At 39.9% G+C, this 15,726-nt stretch overlaps 1 protein-coding gene across 1 annotated transcript; it reads right to left on the bottom strand.

Annotated features, from left to right (window-relative positions):
- Positions 1-1,962: 1,962 nt before the first annotated feature.
- wdr1 (WD repeat domain 1) lies at positions 1,963-13,477 on the bottom strand. The gene is made up of 15 exons (XM_030420946.1): positions 13,327-13,477; positions 11,565-11,686; positions 10,609-10,699; positions 9,675-9,822; positions 9,151-9,331; positions 8,309-8,386; positions 7,945-8,025; positions 7,281-7,514; positions 6,795-6,882; positions 5,682-5,838; positions 5,026-5,113; positions 4,775-4,885; positions 4,411-4,584; positions 4,146-4,290; positions 1,963-2,871 (listed from the first exon to the last, which is right to left on the bottom strand). The coding sequence occupies exons 1-15, from the start codon at positions 13,340-13,342 to the stop codon at positions 2,765-2,767; spliced, it is 1,821 nt and encodes a 606-aa protein (XP_030276806.1). The 5' UTR covers positions 13,343-13,477; the 3' UTR covers positions 1,963-2,764.
- Between the last annotated feature and the right edge of the window lie 2,249 nt (positions 13,478-15,726).

Here is a 15,726-nt window from a genome sequence, read left to right as displayed (position 1 = left end):
ATTATGTTACTAATTACTAAGGAAAACTTTTTTAACAGATTTTCACTTTAAGTACAAATTTTGGGTACTTGTAAAAGACTGATTGCGCCTTACAAGCTGTATGGAGCCACTTCATTTTAAAAAACAAAAACATATCCCCATCTACTTCGGTTGTTTAGTAGAATGCTGCAACACTGTTTTGCTGTGAAGCTCCAGAATTTTTCTGTGGACTATGAAACGTAACCTGTTTTCCATCGGCATGAGCGCAATAATGACTGAAATACAGTTTTTGTGCAAACTTATCCTTTAAATAAAGGGAAAGCGGTTTTGTGCCATCATCTAGCATATGTTAACCTGAAACACCTACACAACTTCCAGAGCCTTGGAGACAGTTCATCATATTTGGTTTATGTATTATCTGTAAAACCCATCTGATCAACACATGAAAACTGGGACAGAGCTCTTCAGCATCGCCCCTTCTGTTTGCTCATCATCACCGGGTTGTTATTACATTTGAGTTTTAAAAAATGAAAATCAGACAGAAGAAATTGAATCATCTGAGGCTTGTCTTTTCTTGCCCATTACTTAGTGCAGAAAAGGGGAAAATGTTTTACCTTTGGAATTCAGTAGAGTCGTAGAAATGGCTCTGATGACTCTGAATGTACCCCATTGTTATTTGCACACAAGTTTTAAATGTGTTGTTTGAACATTAAATCATATAAACCTTTTACAGCATGTACGTGGTTGTGTGATATGTATAGCCCCTTGGCTGGAAAACATATTAATGTTACTTCCTGTTGGTTTCTAACCTGAACTTCAATTCGGTTTCAGTTGTCAGTTGTGACCGAGGCAAACATCATACCTTCCTCTCAAATCTCAAAGATGTTCAGGAAAAGGAAAATGTCCGAAAATCCAGTAGAAGTTGTGCGATGTCATTCATGAGGACGGTCAGCATTTACTGATGTCATGGCCTCTGTGTATTACGTTGGAAAGCTATATACTAATGTTGGCACGCTTATCAGTTATCCCATCCGAGTCTAAAGCTCGTGTGCTAGTGGTGTAAACACCAACACTCCCCCAAAGTACCAGTCTGGAGCTAGATGCATGGCTGACGGAGCTAACAGAGCCAATGGCTTAAGCAGTTAGCAATTACTCTACAACATGCTGCCCCCTGATTGTTGTTTGAATTGTCAAGCATTATAAGATTATTATTTAGATGCATTTAGGTGGAGGACTTGATTTGGGTTATGCCACACAATCTGACTACACACACACACACACACACACACACTCACACACACACACACACACACACACACACACACACGCACACACACACACACATTCAATACTTGAGCACCAGGTTTTTGTTAAAAGGGAACTGATGTTAGTAAAACAACACAATATTCTATTTGCTAAAACCTTTTTTAGGTGGCATCATCTACACCCTGCAGTGACTCTTTTACATGTACTTCTAACTGTGCACCAAATGTATATTTTACACCACTATAAATTAAATGTAATCAATAAAAGTCATCAATAATTGCTAGATGATTCCAGTCATTTTGTTTTTTCAGTGAATTAAACACTGACCTGGACAAGACTATATACGTCTGTTAATTATCTGAATCTCACTGAACAGATAAGAGCAAATCACTGCACATAAAACATCTGAATGTTTCTTAAAGGAAAATCTGGGGATCTAGCCGCCCCAGAACATTAAAGTATTTCTAAGAGTAACATTTTGAATACTTCTCTGAATCAATTATGCTCTCTGTGAATGTTTTCATAAAATGGAGACAGAAAGAGAGATATTAAAAACTCGGTCACAGAGAAGTCTTGGACAAAGTGTTAAGGAGCTCTCTCATGCTTTCAACACTACTGATATTCACCCACAATTCAATCCATCCTGAATGCTATGAAATTCATTCTCACTGGATAACCTGCACATAGATCTGCGACAAATCTGCATGAAAGGCAAAATGCATAAAAAGTGTTTTATTATTATTATTATTAATAATGCCTCACTTCCACTTTGGAAGCGGATGCATAAAGACATTGAAAAAAAAGAAAATAAGTGAGACGAGCATCGTGGGCCCAAACAAAGACACAGCAACATTACAGGACCTTCAACTGAACAGACAGCATCTTGATTGTACACATAATTTTTTCTTTCAGTTCCTACTATTGCTTCCCAATCCAACAGGAAGAGTTGTGAGTCACAAGAAGTATGAAACCTAAGACAAAGCAAAAAGAACACCCACCCCCTGAAAAAGTTGAAGAAAAAAAAAAAGTGACAAACAACATTAGTCTGGACTAGTTACTTCTCATTGTAGGAATGTAACCAAAAGGTTTCATTTCTTTCAAACACCATTTTGATGAAAAAACAAAGTTGCTTTTGGTTCATCCGTCAGGTTAGGATGTATTGAGCCCAACCACAAACAAGCAGTTCAGTTAAAACTGAGTGAAAGCTATTAAATATGGAATGTTGAGCTTACAAATAATTTTCTGGGTCCGTAACGCTCAAGGAGAAGTAAAAGCACTCATGGTTAGATTGTTTACTTCCACATTTTGTCTCTGTGTAGGTTGACGTTATTCACATCAAAGAGACATATCTTAATTATTTTTAATGGGAGCTTTTCCCAAGTCGGAAACATTTACAATTCAGATGTTTACAGACAGCATAGAACACCGTTTAGACAGTGAAAATACAGGTTAAAAAAAAAGAAAGAAAGATTGAAGTCTACAGTAGTCCTTGTTCCTGGAGATGTGGATGTTTCTCTGCTCAGTATTTAAGAGTCCACTGCTTGATGCAGGCATCGTGGGAGCCGGTGACGAGGGTATGACCATCGATCCAGGCCAGGTCGCTAACATGGTGCAACCGGTGAGTGTCTGCAGACATCAAAGCATGGAAGAACCTCGTTATAAACATTTCTCAACACAGGGGAAAGTGTTTTTTTTAATTAACATCTACAGTTAATACAAGTTTGATTTGCTGAAGTTATAAATGTGTCTACACAACAACACGTGGTCATTTTCAGCACATTTAGTCAGTCGATCAGTTTAAAATGTTGCAGCGATGGAAGAAGAAGTAGCAGCCACAGCAAGCAACAGACTGCACACCACCGACACCATCTCTGCTGCAGCTTGCTTTTGAAAACTACTTGAGCAGCATGAAATTAGATCACCGCATGATCTCTTTATTAAAATTCAAGCTTGTTTGGCTGCACTGTAAAAAACATACTGGCTGCTCTGTTGTATATCTACAAAGTAACTGCTTAAACAGCTGTGTTGTATTTAACCAAACATTCTGTTACCAATAATAACCACAGGGGTTGCCAAATCAAGGAACATTATTAGTCTCAGCCACTCTGCTGCCCTATCCCTTGTCTGCACTATGTGAGAGGGTAGGAACACAGCGCTACATACATGTTTGCTTCTACATATGACTTTTCACACAAAACTCTGATGAAGTAATGAGTTTTGTTTGCAGTTAGCACCTACATTACAGCTGACAAATTGTAACAAACCTGGGATTTGTGTTTATGACAGTGGTGTTGCACAGAAACTGCAGGGTGTGCAGAAATCGCACAAAAAGCCAATTTCTACATAATGTTGCTGTCACAATTTTGATTCCAAATCAAAAATTGATCAAAGTGGGCATTCAGTTATGATCATCCAAATCAAAACCAGGATCAGCAATTCTCCCAGTATTTTTTTCTATCCATCCCTGTCTACTTGCCCTGAAGAAAAAACTTTTCCAACCCAACCTAACCCAAATAATTGATTATCCATTTTTCTTTGTTCATTGTTCTTAGGATACATTAAAGCTGTTGTTGTAAAATACCTGCCTTTTTAAAATAATTTGTGAACGACAGCTGTCATGGCATAAAACCAGCTGTTGATCTTTACAAATCCAGATGCGATAGTCCAACAATTGCATAACCGTCAACACTTGGGATAATTATTCTAAATCAAATCCGACACCCCAGTACATGCTTTTAATGTATAAATTGTCTCATCGTAAAATGGCCTGTTTTGCGGAATGCTTGGGTTTTGTTGCAAAGTGGACTTGTGTAGCTCATACAGAACAACTTTCAAGTACATCAATGCGCACCTGTGTGCAAGCTAGGCATAATGAATGCATATGTGCACTGCCGGCCTACCTGGTATCTTAATCCTCTTGTCTGTATCACCAACTGTCCACACATACACCATCATGTCCATCCCACCAGTCGCAAAGTGCTCGCTATCAGGGGACCAGGCCAAGGACACTGGTTTTGCATGATGTCCGTAATACTCAGTTTTGCCCTGGTGGAAAAAACAAAAAGTGAGAAATAATTATAAAAAAGAGGCAATGGCTCCAATTAATAAAAGAATTGTATATTGAGAAACCCATAAAAAGAATGTATAGGACAGACAAATATCTACCTTGTAGTCATCAGCCACAGAATAAACTGCTGCAACTTTCTTATCATCTACGGTAGCCAGATAGGCTCCATTAGGAGAGTAGGCCATCTCTGTGATCGTCCCTTTAGCATCAATAGTTTTGCCTTCGTCCTTCAGAGTGTTGCCCTGAATGGAGTACAGATGGATTTTCTCATCCTGAGGAGGAAAACAAAGGAACAAATGAATATCACACCCAATATCACCAGTGTGTGATGGAGAGTGTGCTGTAACCGTCTCCTGTGATAATAACTTAAATGGATTACACACCTATACACGTCGATGTGTTTAATTTCAGGTGAAAAATAGCATTTTCTCAGATTATCTGTCTTTTTAGCTGCCCACTTACTTTTCCTCCCACTGCAGCAGTGGTACCGCCAGGGTGGATAGCTCCGACCTCTGCTTCATAGCCGAGACTGTCCAATGTGAAGACCTTCTTCTTATCCTTCAGCAGGACAATCTAGAAAAAGCAAATGACAAATGAGGAAAATGTCAAAAACTGCCATTTCAAAGGATTTAACTATGATGATGTGAATTTTTTTGTGGAACCTTGGAAAAGTTTCCAAAGTAAAAGAAAAAGAAACTGACAAAAGAAATTACCTGCTCAACGCACACAGCCAGTGACAGTCCTCCCGCTGCTACTGACACACTTTTAGGCTGGAAATCCATCTTCACCACATCAGAGGCACTGAAAAGCAGTGATAAATAAGCACTGTTACATTAAGAGGTGGACAAACTAAAGAATAATTAGTGTTAGTATCCAGTTTGAGGTAGAACAAGAAAACAGAGATATTCAGATAACACATAATGTAAATCAAAGTGATCCGGCAGGACATAACATCCAAGACATACAAGGCTAAAATATACGGGTGTTGTGCCTTGCTCAAGTGCACCGCAGCAGTCCTCAGGAGTTGAACTGACACAGTTCCAACAACCAATCCCCAAGCAAAATCCCTGTGGACAGAGCTACTGCCGCCTCTAATTGATATGACTGCATATCAATACGTGTTCTATGCACACAGAAACTTTTTGAGTGAATTTTGTGAAAGATAAAGTGATAAAATCCAGGAGTGCCATTACTGATTTTATACTTTTCATTAAGCGCTAGTACGTCCACACATTAGCAAATGTCATGACAAAACAAATCTTAATCTGCTTCCTTCCACAGGTTCGCCCTGAACAGACAAAATCATTATAGTCCCCACTGAGTTCATCTCACAGTTGTTATCTGCACAGCAGCACATGAAGACCCCCACCTGTACTCCTTCTTGTTGATGTTGGTGAAGCGCAGTGTATCGTCCATGCTGCACGTCACCAGCTCGTCGGCGTCGTTAACCACCGCCTTGCTCACCTGGTTGCTGTGGCCCTTCCCACTGAAGCAGTCATTCTCCCCAGTGTCTGCATCCCAGTAATGTGAGGCAATCGTAAAGGAGAACGTCAACAGTAGAAATGGATTGTTAATATTGCTGCAAAGTGTCAACACAGTACATACTGTGAAATGAACAGATGCAGTCTGTTGTGTGACTACAGTGACTGAGACATAGAAAGTTGAGCATGAGCTCCATGAACTACTTGCACACCTCAGTGCATCAAGGTAGTTTCTGAGGCGGCAGCACACTCTCTATAAACAGAAATTGTGTCACAGAGGCTTCTCCACGAAGCACTGATACCTCATCACAGATATTCATGCAATTTTTAAACTTCTTTAAAAAAGACTAATGACGATTGAATTACTCCACAAATCAGTCAGCCCTCTTAAGAGTTGCTTAATACTGACAGCTTAATCGTTTTTAGAGAAAAAAAAAAATCTGCTTGGATAAAGTCCTCAACTAAAACCAACTAAACAATCATTTAAGCTTTCAGTCTTTTATTGAATAAAAATCCATCTCAGCCTGTTCTTAAGAGTGTACATATTTAATCTGCACTTTAAAAGCCCAAATTAGAGTGACTTGCTTGGACCATTTGTGGAACAAATGTCTTTACTCTGCTTCTTAAATGATCTGTATGTAGCTGCCAACAATGGCAGAACCTCGCATTTTAGGTCTGTTACACTGTAGTACTGCCTTCAATCCTCCTGTCCATTTTATTCTGCTACAACAATTTCCTATCAGCAACTCAATTCCTATACAACTATATACATTATTTAGAAAAGGATTCCAGCAGGAAATATCTGTAGTTAGAGTTACTCATTATATGACTATACTACTAATACTATATTACCTGTAACATGATGTCAACATATTATATTTGTACTAAGTTTGTGCTCCATCTACAGATGTTTTTTTTTTGTTTGTTTTTGTTTTTTACTTACAGGACACTGAGTGACATTTATAATCATCATTTGGTTCAACTGATCAGTAAAAGGATATTGATATGTCCATCGTGACTCCCCGAGTAGATGTTAGGTCGCCCATCAGTTTTGTGAACTGTCAGACACTGGATGGATTTGCTGTGACCCTGAAGGATGAACAAGCACATGTTTTTAGATAATCTTACAAGGGCACATAATAACAGTTAATGTAAGGTATTAACCTCCAACAGCAGCACATTAGTCCAATGAGAGCCACAAGACTAATAACCTGATTTACAGTGACTGGGACTTCCTGCCGTTCTGCCCTCCTTAACATAATATCTCCAAGTCACAGGCCCCCAGTTGTTTTCAACAACCCCCTGAAAACAGCCCACAGACAGTGCTTTATGCAAAATGTAACACTCTTGACAAAGTAGTGTTTTGGCTTCTATATGTGTATGTGTATATGTACATCTTTTTAGCAACTTGAACACATGGTTGTATCAGTTTCAAGGAGCACTACTAACAATACCAGGTGCAGCGTCTTTAAACTCTGGAGTCTGACCTTGATGGTACGTATGGGCCGGTCAGGGTTGTTCTTGTCCAGATAGTTGATGTATCCTGACAAGGAGATGCTGAGGAGGTGGTCCTTCTGCCACAGGCAGCCCAGCTGCTGGTCTGTCACATCAGTGCCCATTTTGAAGGTGGTGACTGCCGTACCTGCACCAACATCCCAGAGCTTTACTGTCTTGTCCCCTGAGGCAGAGATCAGTTGAGAGCTGTCAGGGCTCCAGCTGACCTGCAGGATTTAGAGCGGGAAGGAGATTAAAAGAAAGTATTATGACATTAATATATATGTAACCAATGTCGCAATTTCTTTGTGTGAAGACTGTCAAAGTGACCTATAAAAGTTCAGAAACAACAACGCCATGTGAAAAACGGATAAATCAACAGAAAAATCTAATCAGCACTTCGATCCCTCATTTGAAGGGCAAGAAGCATGTTTTATGTCCACACACTATGCAATCTGCAGGCCAGCTTTGAATACAACTAGCTAGCCTAAAAAATTAAACCTACCCAGCTAAGCAAGTAATTGGGACAGAGTATGACAAAGAGGTTAACAACTGTAGTGAGAATTTGTTCAAGTTCCACGAGACATACTGGCAAAGTACACAGTAAACTGAACGTAGACTATTTTTTCTTTATTCTATTAAAAAAAACCTACTTACAGCATAGATTCCTCCATTGTGGCTCTTCTCTCCACCCAGTGAGCCAATAGGCTCGCCAGTCTTTCCGTCATAGATGAAAATCTGTGGAAATCATACCCATTAAAACACTTTCAGTTATAGTGAAGTTTTCATATATTTAAAACCGCCACTTTAGGTTGAGACATCACTAGATACATTTGTATTACAGGGTTTCTGCAGGTTTGAACAAGTCAAATTTAAGACTTTTTAAGACTCCGCGGAAACCCTGTATTACTTCTGATAATATCGCAGTGATAGTTACTTATGATTTTGGCAGAGGATAATCTTGCTTTGAAATTTTAATATGGTATGGGAAAATGGCAAATCCTAGTTATCCAATACTCACCATGCCATCACCTCCAGATGTGACAAACCGCTCTCCATTTGGAGAGAAGCGGACACAGTTGACAAACTGGGAGTGACGCTATAGCGGACACCAGGGAGACAGAAGAATAAAAATAAATAAATAAATTACCATATTAATACACAGTCCATGTAATTTTAGTCCATTTTATTTGGCACAGTACCTTAGCCTTTCAATCTGTTATCATAGATAATACAACATGATATATCTATAAGTCATGGTCATCCTCGAGACTGACAAAAAAATATCACAATCCTCCCTCCCATTATCTGTAGCACATACAGTACTGTTCAGCCTCCTCTGCTACCATGTCTGGAGCAGCTGAATCAGTGAGTTTATGAGCAGAATAACACCAAGGCAGCAGGACAAGGCCTCAGAGGAGTGCTGATGCTGCTCGACTTTTAAAGCTTGCAAAAGCTTTTAGAGCAAATAAATGAGAAATGAGAAACCAACTGCAGATTGAATTCTAAAAACAGATCACAATAATTTGTGTGTAGAGGAAGTTATTCACATGTTTATAGTGGGAATGCAGCTCACGCATTCTGGAAGAATGTATGAGGGAAGTTGGTTATGTAATATGCAAATGGACAAACAAACCCACACTGTCCAAAACCAGCACAGCAAGAGTCTTGAGATGACCAACAGTATTAATAATAAGACCATTGGTTTCATGTGAAAGAAACATTTAACTTACAGGACTTTCACTTGGTGTGAAAGGTATTACAAAATCATCTTGGCTCAAACGACTTTGTCTAAACATCACCCCTTTCCAAAAGCTGCCCAGAAAACCAAATAAAGAATATGTAATTGTCAGTGTAACTCACACTTAGTGTGAACTTGAACTTGAAGGGAGGCCCCTCGAAGAAGGAACCAGTCTGGTCATCGCTGCCGACGACAATGCGGTATGGGCGATTCTGCTTTATGTCGACGCTGTTGATTAACTTGCTGTGGCCAGATAGATCCCCCACTGAGGAGCCAGAGTCCCACAGGAACACGGCCCCAAACCTAAAACGATAGAAGGACACGCATACAGTTGCAGGTTTCTGTGACAAATAAAGAACCCCCCCCTTTTTTTTTTTATGTACAGTAAATCATATTCACACACACTACTCAAAACTCTGTCGATATCATATACAAAGCCATTACATCAATCAAGTAATAATACTTCCTTCAAAAACAGGGTTAGTCGGCATATTAAAAAGGTAAAAATATCTAAAGCAAACAACGGACATATGCACAGTGGGCCTTGATCAATGTGATACAGGGTGAAGCTGAGTCATGGTTGAGTTTAATGAAGCTCTTTTAATTTCCTGAACATGCATTAAAGACCCCCCACCGTCATACTCACTTCTCTCGTCCATCCCCAACAACAGCCATCCTCTTGCTATCCTCTGTCCAAGCAATGTCCTTGACCTTGCCTGAAATTGGGGTGTACTCGTACTTGAGCAGGTGCTCCTTCTGGGTAGTGTCCCAGATACGGACCTTTCCTGATGCATCTGAAGAAATCAGAAATGATAATTTTAGAATATAACAATAATAACTCTATTAATAGAGCAATGTGCTTTGACTGGGCAAAAGCAGGGAACTTAGGAAGATTATGTAAGAGGATAAATGCTAAACAGTCGAGCCAAACCAAGAGAAGTTAAAAGAAGGCTATAAAAAGAAGGCAAAATCAAAAGGCAAAAAGATATATTATGAATTATGAATTAATAGATAATTAGAGAGATAAAGCAATGGAATTAAAGAAAAGAAGGACTAAATGTATTCAGAAAAAGGCTCACATAAAAGCACCTAAGTAAAAGTGGGTTTTAAGAAGTGATTTATAAGAAGTTAAAGATTCTGCAAGCCTTATCTCCTCAGGTAGATCATTCCAAAGTCAAAGTCAACCGGAACTGACGGCAAAAGCGCACACACCTTTAAATTTGAGCCTCGACTTTGAAATGACCAGGAGGGCCCCACCCAAGGACCTAAGGCTCATATGGGGTCAACATGTCTGCTTTGTAACTTGGCAAGACCCAGATGAGCTTCATAAATAATCAGCAAAGTCATAAAATCAATTCTAAAACAGACAGGGAGCCAGTGAAGAGAGTGATGTTGTCTGTTAAAACCAGTAAGAAGCCTCGCTGCTGCATTCTGGATGAGTTGGTGGCAGGAGAAAGACTTTTGGGTGATACCAGAAGAAGGGAGTTTTTTTTTTTTTTCCCCCCAATTGTAGCATTAACATTAGTGTGGCACCTATATTCACACATTTGTCGAAATGCGTTCACAGGTGGATCATTTACCTCCGGATGCAATGTAGAATCCACTGGGGGAATACTTGGCGACTGTCACTTGATGGGCATGTTCGGTGTAAACGTCTGCTATAGCCGGGTTCTGTAAAAGACAGGACATGTGAGACATCAGCGGGTGTTGCCTTTGACCTGGAACTTATTTTCAAGATTTTGGCCATCGTTCTAATAAAATTTTACTTGTTACATTTGACACTTAACAATGTTCTTTACGTTTTAAACAACTGCTTCCTGATTGAGGAGTAAGTGAATACCAGCTGACCAATGGTGTTTGAAGCTCTCAATCTTGAACACTGCACTCAGTGTTCAATACACCATGACGTCATCCATAGGTGTAGTTACAGCTGCAACAGAGGGTGTGCTCCAACTGACCTCATCACTGTGCCGTTATGTGGTGTCACGTGGTTTTAACTCTTAAATGCAGTGCAGGTAGAGAAGAGGTGGCAGGTATAACCACGGTCACTATCAGCTGACAACAAGCAGCAGCAGGTATGGAGAGGCTGTTTTTGTTGAGGATGAATTATTGATCAAGAATAATTTGAATGAACACTCAGGGCATCAAATTTAGACTCTTACTAAATTATATAATTAACAAGGCTTGTGCGTTAGGGAAATTACCATCTAAGGCCATGTCCACACGTACCAAAACGATCCTGTACCCACACAGTCATGACCACACCTAACATGGATACTGGATGTGGTCAGCATGCACTAAACATTCAACTTCCAGCTCAGTGCTCAGTGAAATTATGCTTTTGAGCTTGATGCTAACATACCCTTTTAATTTTGACTCACCAAAGTAAGTACAGTCAAAACAATTTCCTATTAATAGCAGGTAAAACATCATCATATGATGATGGTAATATGAAGGATGGCCAAAACAGAGCCCAGGTTGCAATACATAAATGAACAACACTTTAAATATAGCTCTTAAGAAGATGGAAAATTACATCAATGTTCCTGATGATGACACACTTCCCATTGGTATACAGGAAGTTGTTGCCTTTGGGATCCCCGCCAATCACTTTTGAAACTCCCCTCTCCATCTGTGGGAGACTGGCGAATACATGTTCTAAACAGAGAAAAGAGATTTATTAAAGTTGACAAACATACAGCATTAAATTGAACAATTTCTCCACAGACCACAGCACACGTAGAACAATAAGAACATCACCTAACAGGGGCGTGAAATCTTACAAGCAGCACCGCACATGACTCACATCTTGATATCTAATAATATCTTTGCACCGCCACAGATTTAAAGAGGATATGTGCTGCAGACATAAAGCAGCGTCACTTAGTTCTGCATTCGTCAGGGCTACTGAGACACTGAGACCAAACAGCCAGGTCTGTCCTTATCGGTCAAGTCGCTGTTCAGACCAATTTAGCGCAGAGGCGTCTAAGCAGCGTCCAAGAGAGGTTAATGTTCCTCTAAAAGAGAAGAAGACGACGGCACGTGATCGGCTATGCTTTTCCCTTATTACAACAAGGTGGTATCAATATTTATACAACACTTTTATCATGAAAAGTACGATTGCTGATCTTTGGTTACAATATAGAAGCAATAGGTTTCTAAATTTGGGTTATTGGCAGAGCCAGACTGATATATCAGTTGCCTGATATTGTCAGACAATATTAGCCAATCACTGATATATATCTGCATTCAGTGTATATGTTGCCCAATATGCGCATATATGAAGACTTTATTTTTTATATTATAAAAGCTTAAAAAGATGATGGGATCATTTATATTTAATAAAATCACAGTGAAGTTTATTGTGTCAATGTAGAGCTATAATTTTAAACTGTTAAAATACAGCCACACACTCCTTTGTCACAAGTGTATGATGAAACAGTCGCTATACCTGTGTCTATATCGGCTGATAATATCTGTATCTGAATTTTGTACCTCCTAATATCAGCATCAGCCCCAAAAATTTGAGCATCAGTCAGACATTAGTTAATTGGGCTCTTTACTTACAGGTTAACAGACAAGATGGAAAAAGCAAGCGACTCAATTCTCTTGGCTAGGTTTGAAATACATAAATGTAAACCCACCGACAAAGAAGCTGTTTTCTGTCTGCCCTAAAGAATATGGACACTAACTGAAGACCAGTAAATCAGACACTACCAAGAAAGCTGCGATGAGCTTGCTGCACTTACTCGGCTTCCGTATAGGCTCACACAAAAAAAAAATCACAATCTTTCACATAGCTCTTATCTCTACCAGCTCGGTATTAAAAAAAACACACACACACACACAGTCAAACAAACCCCTTTACTTTCTGTGAGCTAAACGACTTCTCCGGCACAAGTGCCCGACGAGTCAGCCCACCTCTGTCCGGGCATGTCACAACAATGCGATGTGAGCGAAACTATTTCCTGACAGCCGTTAGCACGACGAGCTAACGCTAACTCGACTCCACTGTCTGCTGTCACCAGCTGCATTTGGGATCAAATCCTCCTCACGGCAGACCGAGCTCACCGGAAAACGAGTGAACAGTCAACCCAAAACAAGCATTTTCCAATGCAGGGTTTTTTCTTTCTAAAGGCGAGATGAGTTGTCAAATCGTGCAGCCATGGGCGAGGCTAGCTAGCTTGGCTATACGGGGCTACCTGGCTGACTGTCTGCGGAGTGATTCCACCCTCAAAAAATCAGGATTCCGTTGCATTTTCTCTTTACGGTTGCCATTAAAAGATAAACAGCCTTACTCAGTTCATACGCCATTTTTCTCCTCTGGTCACTTGCTTAGCGTTACTCCTCTAAATGAATGAAACAGTGGAGACAGTGAAGCTCCCCCGGCTGTTCACTCCCTGATCACACAAACACGGAAGCGAGTGCAGCTCCTGCTCTGCCTGGCTTTGCCCATATATAGTAAACTCAGATACTACGCTGCGGCTGACAGCCACTAGCCATGCACTGCAGCTGCAGGGATTAATGATCCCTCAACGCAGCCTTTCAGGCTCTAAGGCAATTATACCATCTCTAAACTCCACCAATCCAATTGGCAAAGGTAGCCACAGCGTGTGCTTCTCACGTGCTTCCACTGCGTTGGAGTCGAGGAGCTAAACCTAAACTAGAGGTACATTAAAATAAACAAAATAAAAGAGTAATTTAATAACATTTTCCACAATCCTCCAATATTTTTCTAACCTTCTTGATGAAAGTCTGAAATCACAAATATTAGTGGGAAAGATTGAAAAGATCACATTGGATATTCATATCTCATATAAAGCCAACAGAGACACTTTAATGATAATTCATCTTTGTTCACATCGTTTATTGACATAAATATATCAGAGCCCAAACATTTCATTTGTGGGTACATAATAAACCTTAATTTAACACTCCTTTTCCATATTTTACCATCCACTTAACACAATACAATTTGTTGAGGTACTATTAGGTTTTGAGACCAAGACCAGGTTAGAAATCTTTTTATTGTGCAGGAAATTTATGACGAAGACCAGGACATTTACATACAAATGCACATCCATTACAGACAAGCCCTTGTCAAACCCGTAAAAGTTTAAGTCTGTTCAACACAAAGATGCTGGTGAAATAATGATGCCCTTATTTTAGTACAATATATACGACAATTGATAAAATACTTCTATCAAACTCAAAATATTTAAGTACTATTTGCCTAAATTGTTTAAGTAGTGACAAATTCTGGGCCAACAGTTCAGGTCCAAGTTCAACAAATTCAAACAAGCTCTTTAACTGCATACATTCATTGCCACTGTACTGTTAAAAGAGCCTCATGGTATTTTGAAGATTGCAAAGGATATTTCAGAAAAACTGCCGCTTAGCTCTGTGGCTTGAATGTAATGATCATATACGAGAGGAGCAAACCAAGCAAAAAGGATTTGTGCACAGAGGAAGGACTGCCTGAGAGGCCTGACTCAGGGCAAAATCTCCATAAATTTTTAACTGTGCTGCTTTGGCCCCCACAAAAAATTAGGCTAGCATGAATAACCAAATTAAAAGCCTAACAAGGTAAAGGGAGACTATTTAACAAATGTCAGAGGGGAGCAAGCTGATTACCAATCAGCGAAGTCATTATGGTGACTTGAAAATCTGATGTCATGTCTGAGTGTCAGGAGAGAGCATCACTTGCCTGGAATAGGATCGGGAATCCCCTGACCTACTTAGGATGGACCCATTTCAGAGTTATGGCAGCCACAAAAATACAGTAAAAGTGTAACAATGCGGTATTTGAAAGAAAGTATTAAAAGCAGTAGGCAACACACTGAGAAATTTGAGCAAGTGTGAAAATGTGCATCCTCAGCTATTCGCATAAAGATGGACACAGGGGCACCACTACATTTTGGGCCCCAACCGCACTGACACATACAAAAAAAACGTAATCCCTGGCATGTTACAGGGGCCCCTCTGAGTCACTCAAAGTAAACAGTATTATCTTCACAATGACTGTATTTATGGCAACGTCAATGTATTGCGAAATATCGTATGGCTTCCTGTTTTTTACACCTCTCTAAGTTCTTCACCGTGTATTTCTCTCTTTTCTTTTCCACTCCTTCTTCAGCACCATCTTCACCGACAATGTAAATTCAGTGGTTGTCAACATTATCATAACTGGTCAGAAAAGACCTTTCATAAAGAGTGAGATTATACCCATACAAAGGAGCACAACTGTTTCCTGCTCATGTGCAATGACAGTTTTCATGTCTGAGTTGCCATGTTCTCTGAGACTAAATACACCATCCAACCTCTAGTCGGAGATCTAAACTTTTTGCCAAATTTGATTAATATAGATTTTGTGTGGGTGTGTGTGGGTGTTTTTTCTCTCCTAAGAGATGGGGACTGTAGAGGGTGTTACAATGAATGACGGCTGCAGGAAGATGTGATGATTCTTTACCTTACTGATGGGCATTTTTATCCCTCGGGTGGAACAGATGTATGGATATTATAACTGCCACATTTGCATATTGTGGCTTGAAAGATTTCTTTTTGTTTGGACTGTAACACACAACTCACGTGGTCTCCCTTTGGTGGTGGTAGTCTTCAGCGCTGCAAGGCTTTCTCCAAGAGGCCAGGCTTCATGTTTCAGACCGGCTATGTGATATGACCGTATCACGTAAGCTGTC

This window comes from Sparus aurata, chromosome 6 (assembly GCF_900880675.1).
Source record: "Sparus aurata chromosome 6, fSpaAur1.1, whole genome shotgun sequence".
NCBI lineage: Eukaryota > Metazoa > Chordata > Actinopteri > Spariformes > Sparidae > Sparus > Sparus aurata.
This window is presented reverse-complemented; position numbering and strand designations above follow the sequence as displayed.

What these genes read in the sequence shown, in the direction of transcription:
- wdr1 (XM_030420946.1), bottom strand. An exon ending in GGCCCATACGTACCATCAAG is followed by an intron (nt 6,883 to 7,280) that starts GTCAGACTCCAG and finishes TTCATCCTTCAG; the next exon opens with GGTCACAGCAAATCCATCCA. An exon ending in ATCAACAAGAAGGAGTACAG is followed by an intron (nt 5,114 to 5,681) that starts GTGGGGGTCTTC and finishes ACTGCTTTTCAG; the next exon opens with TGCCTCTGATGTGGTGAAGA.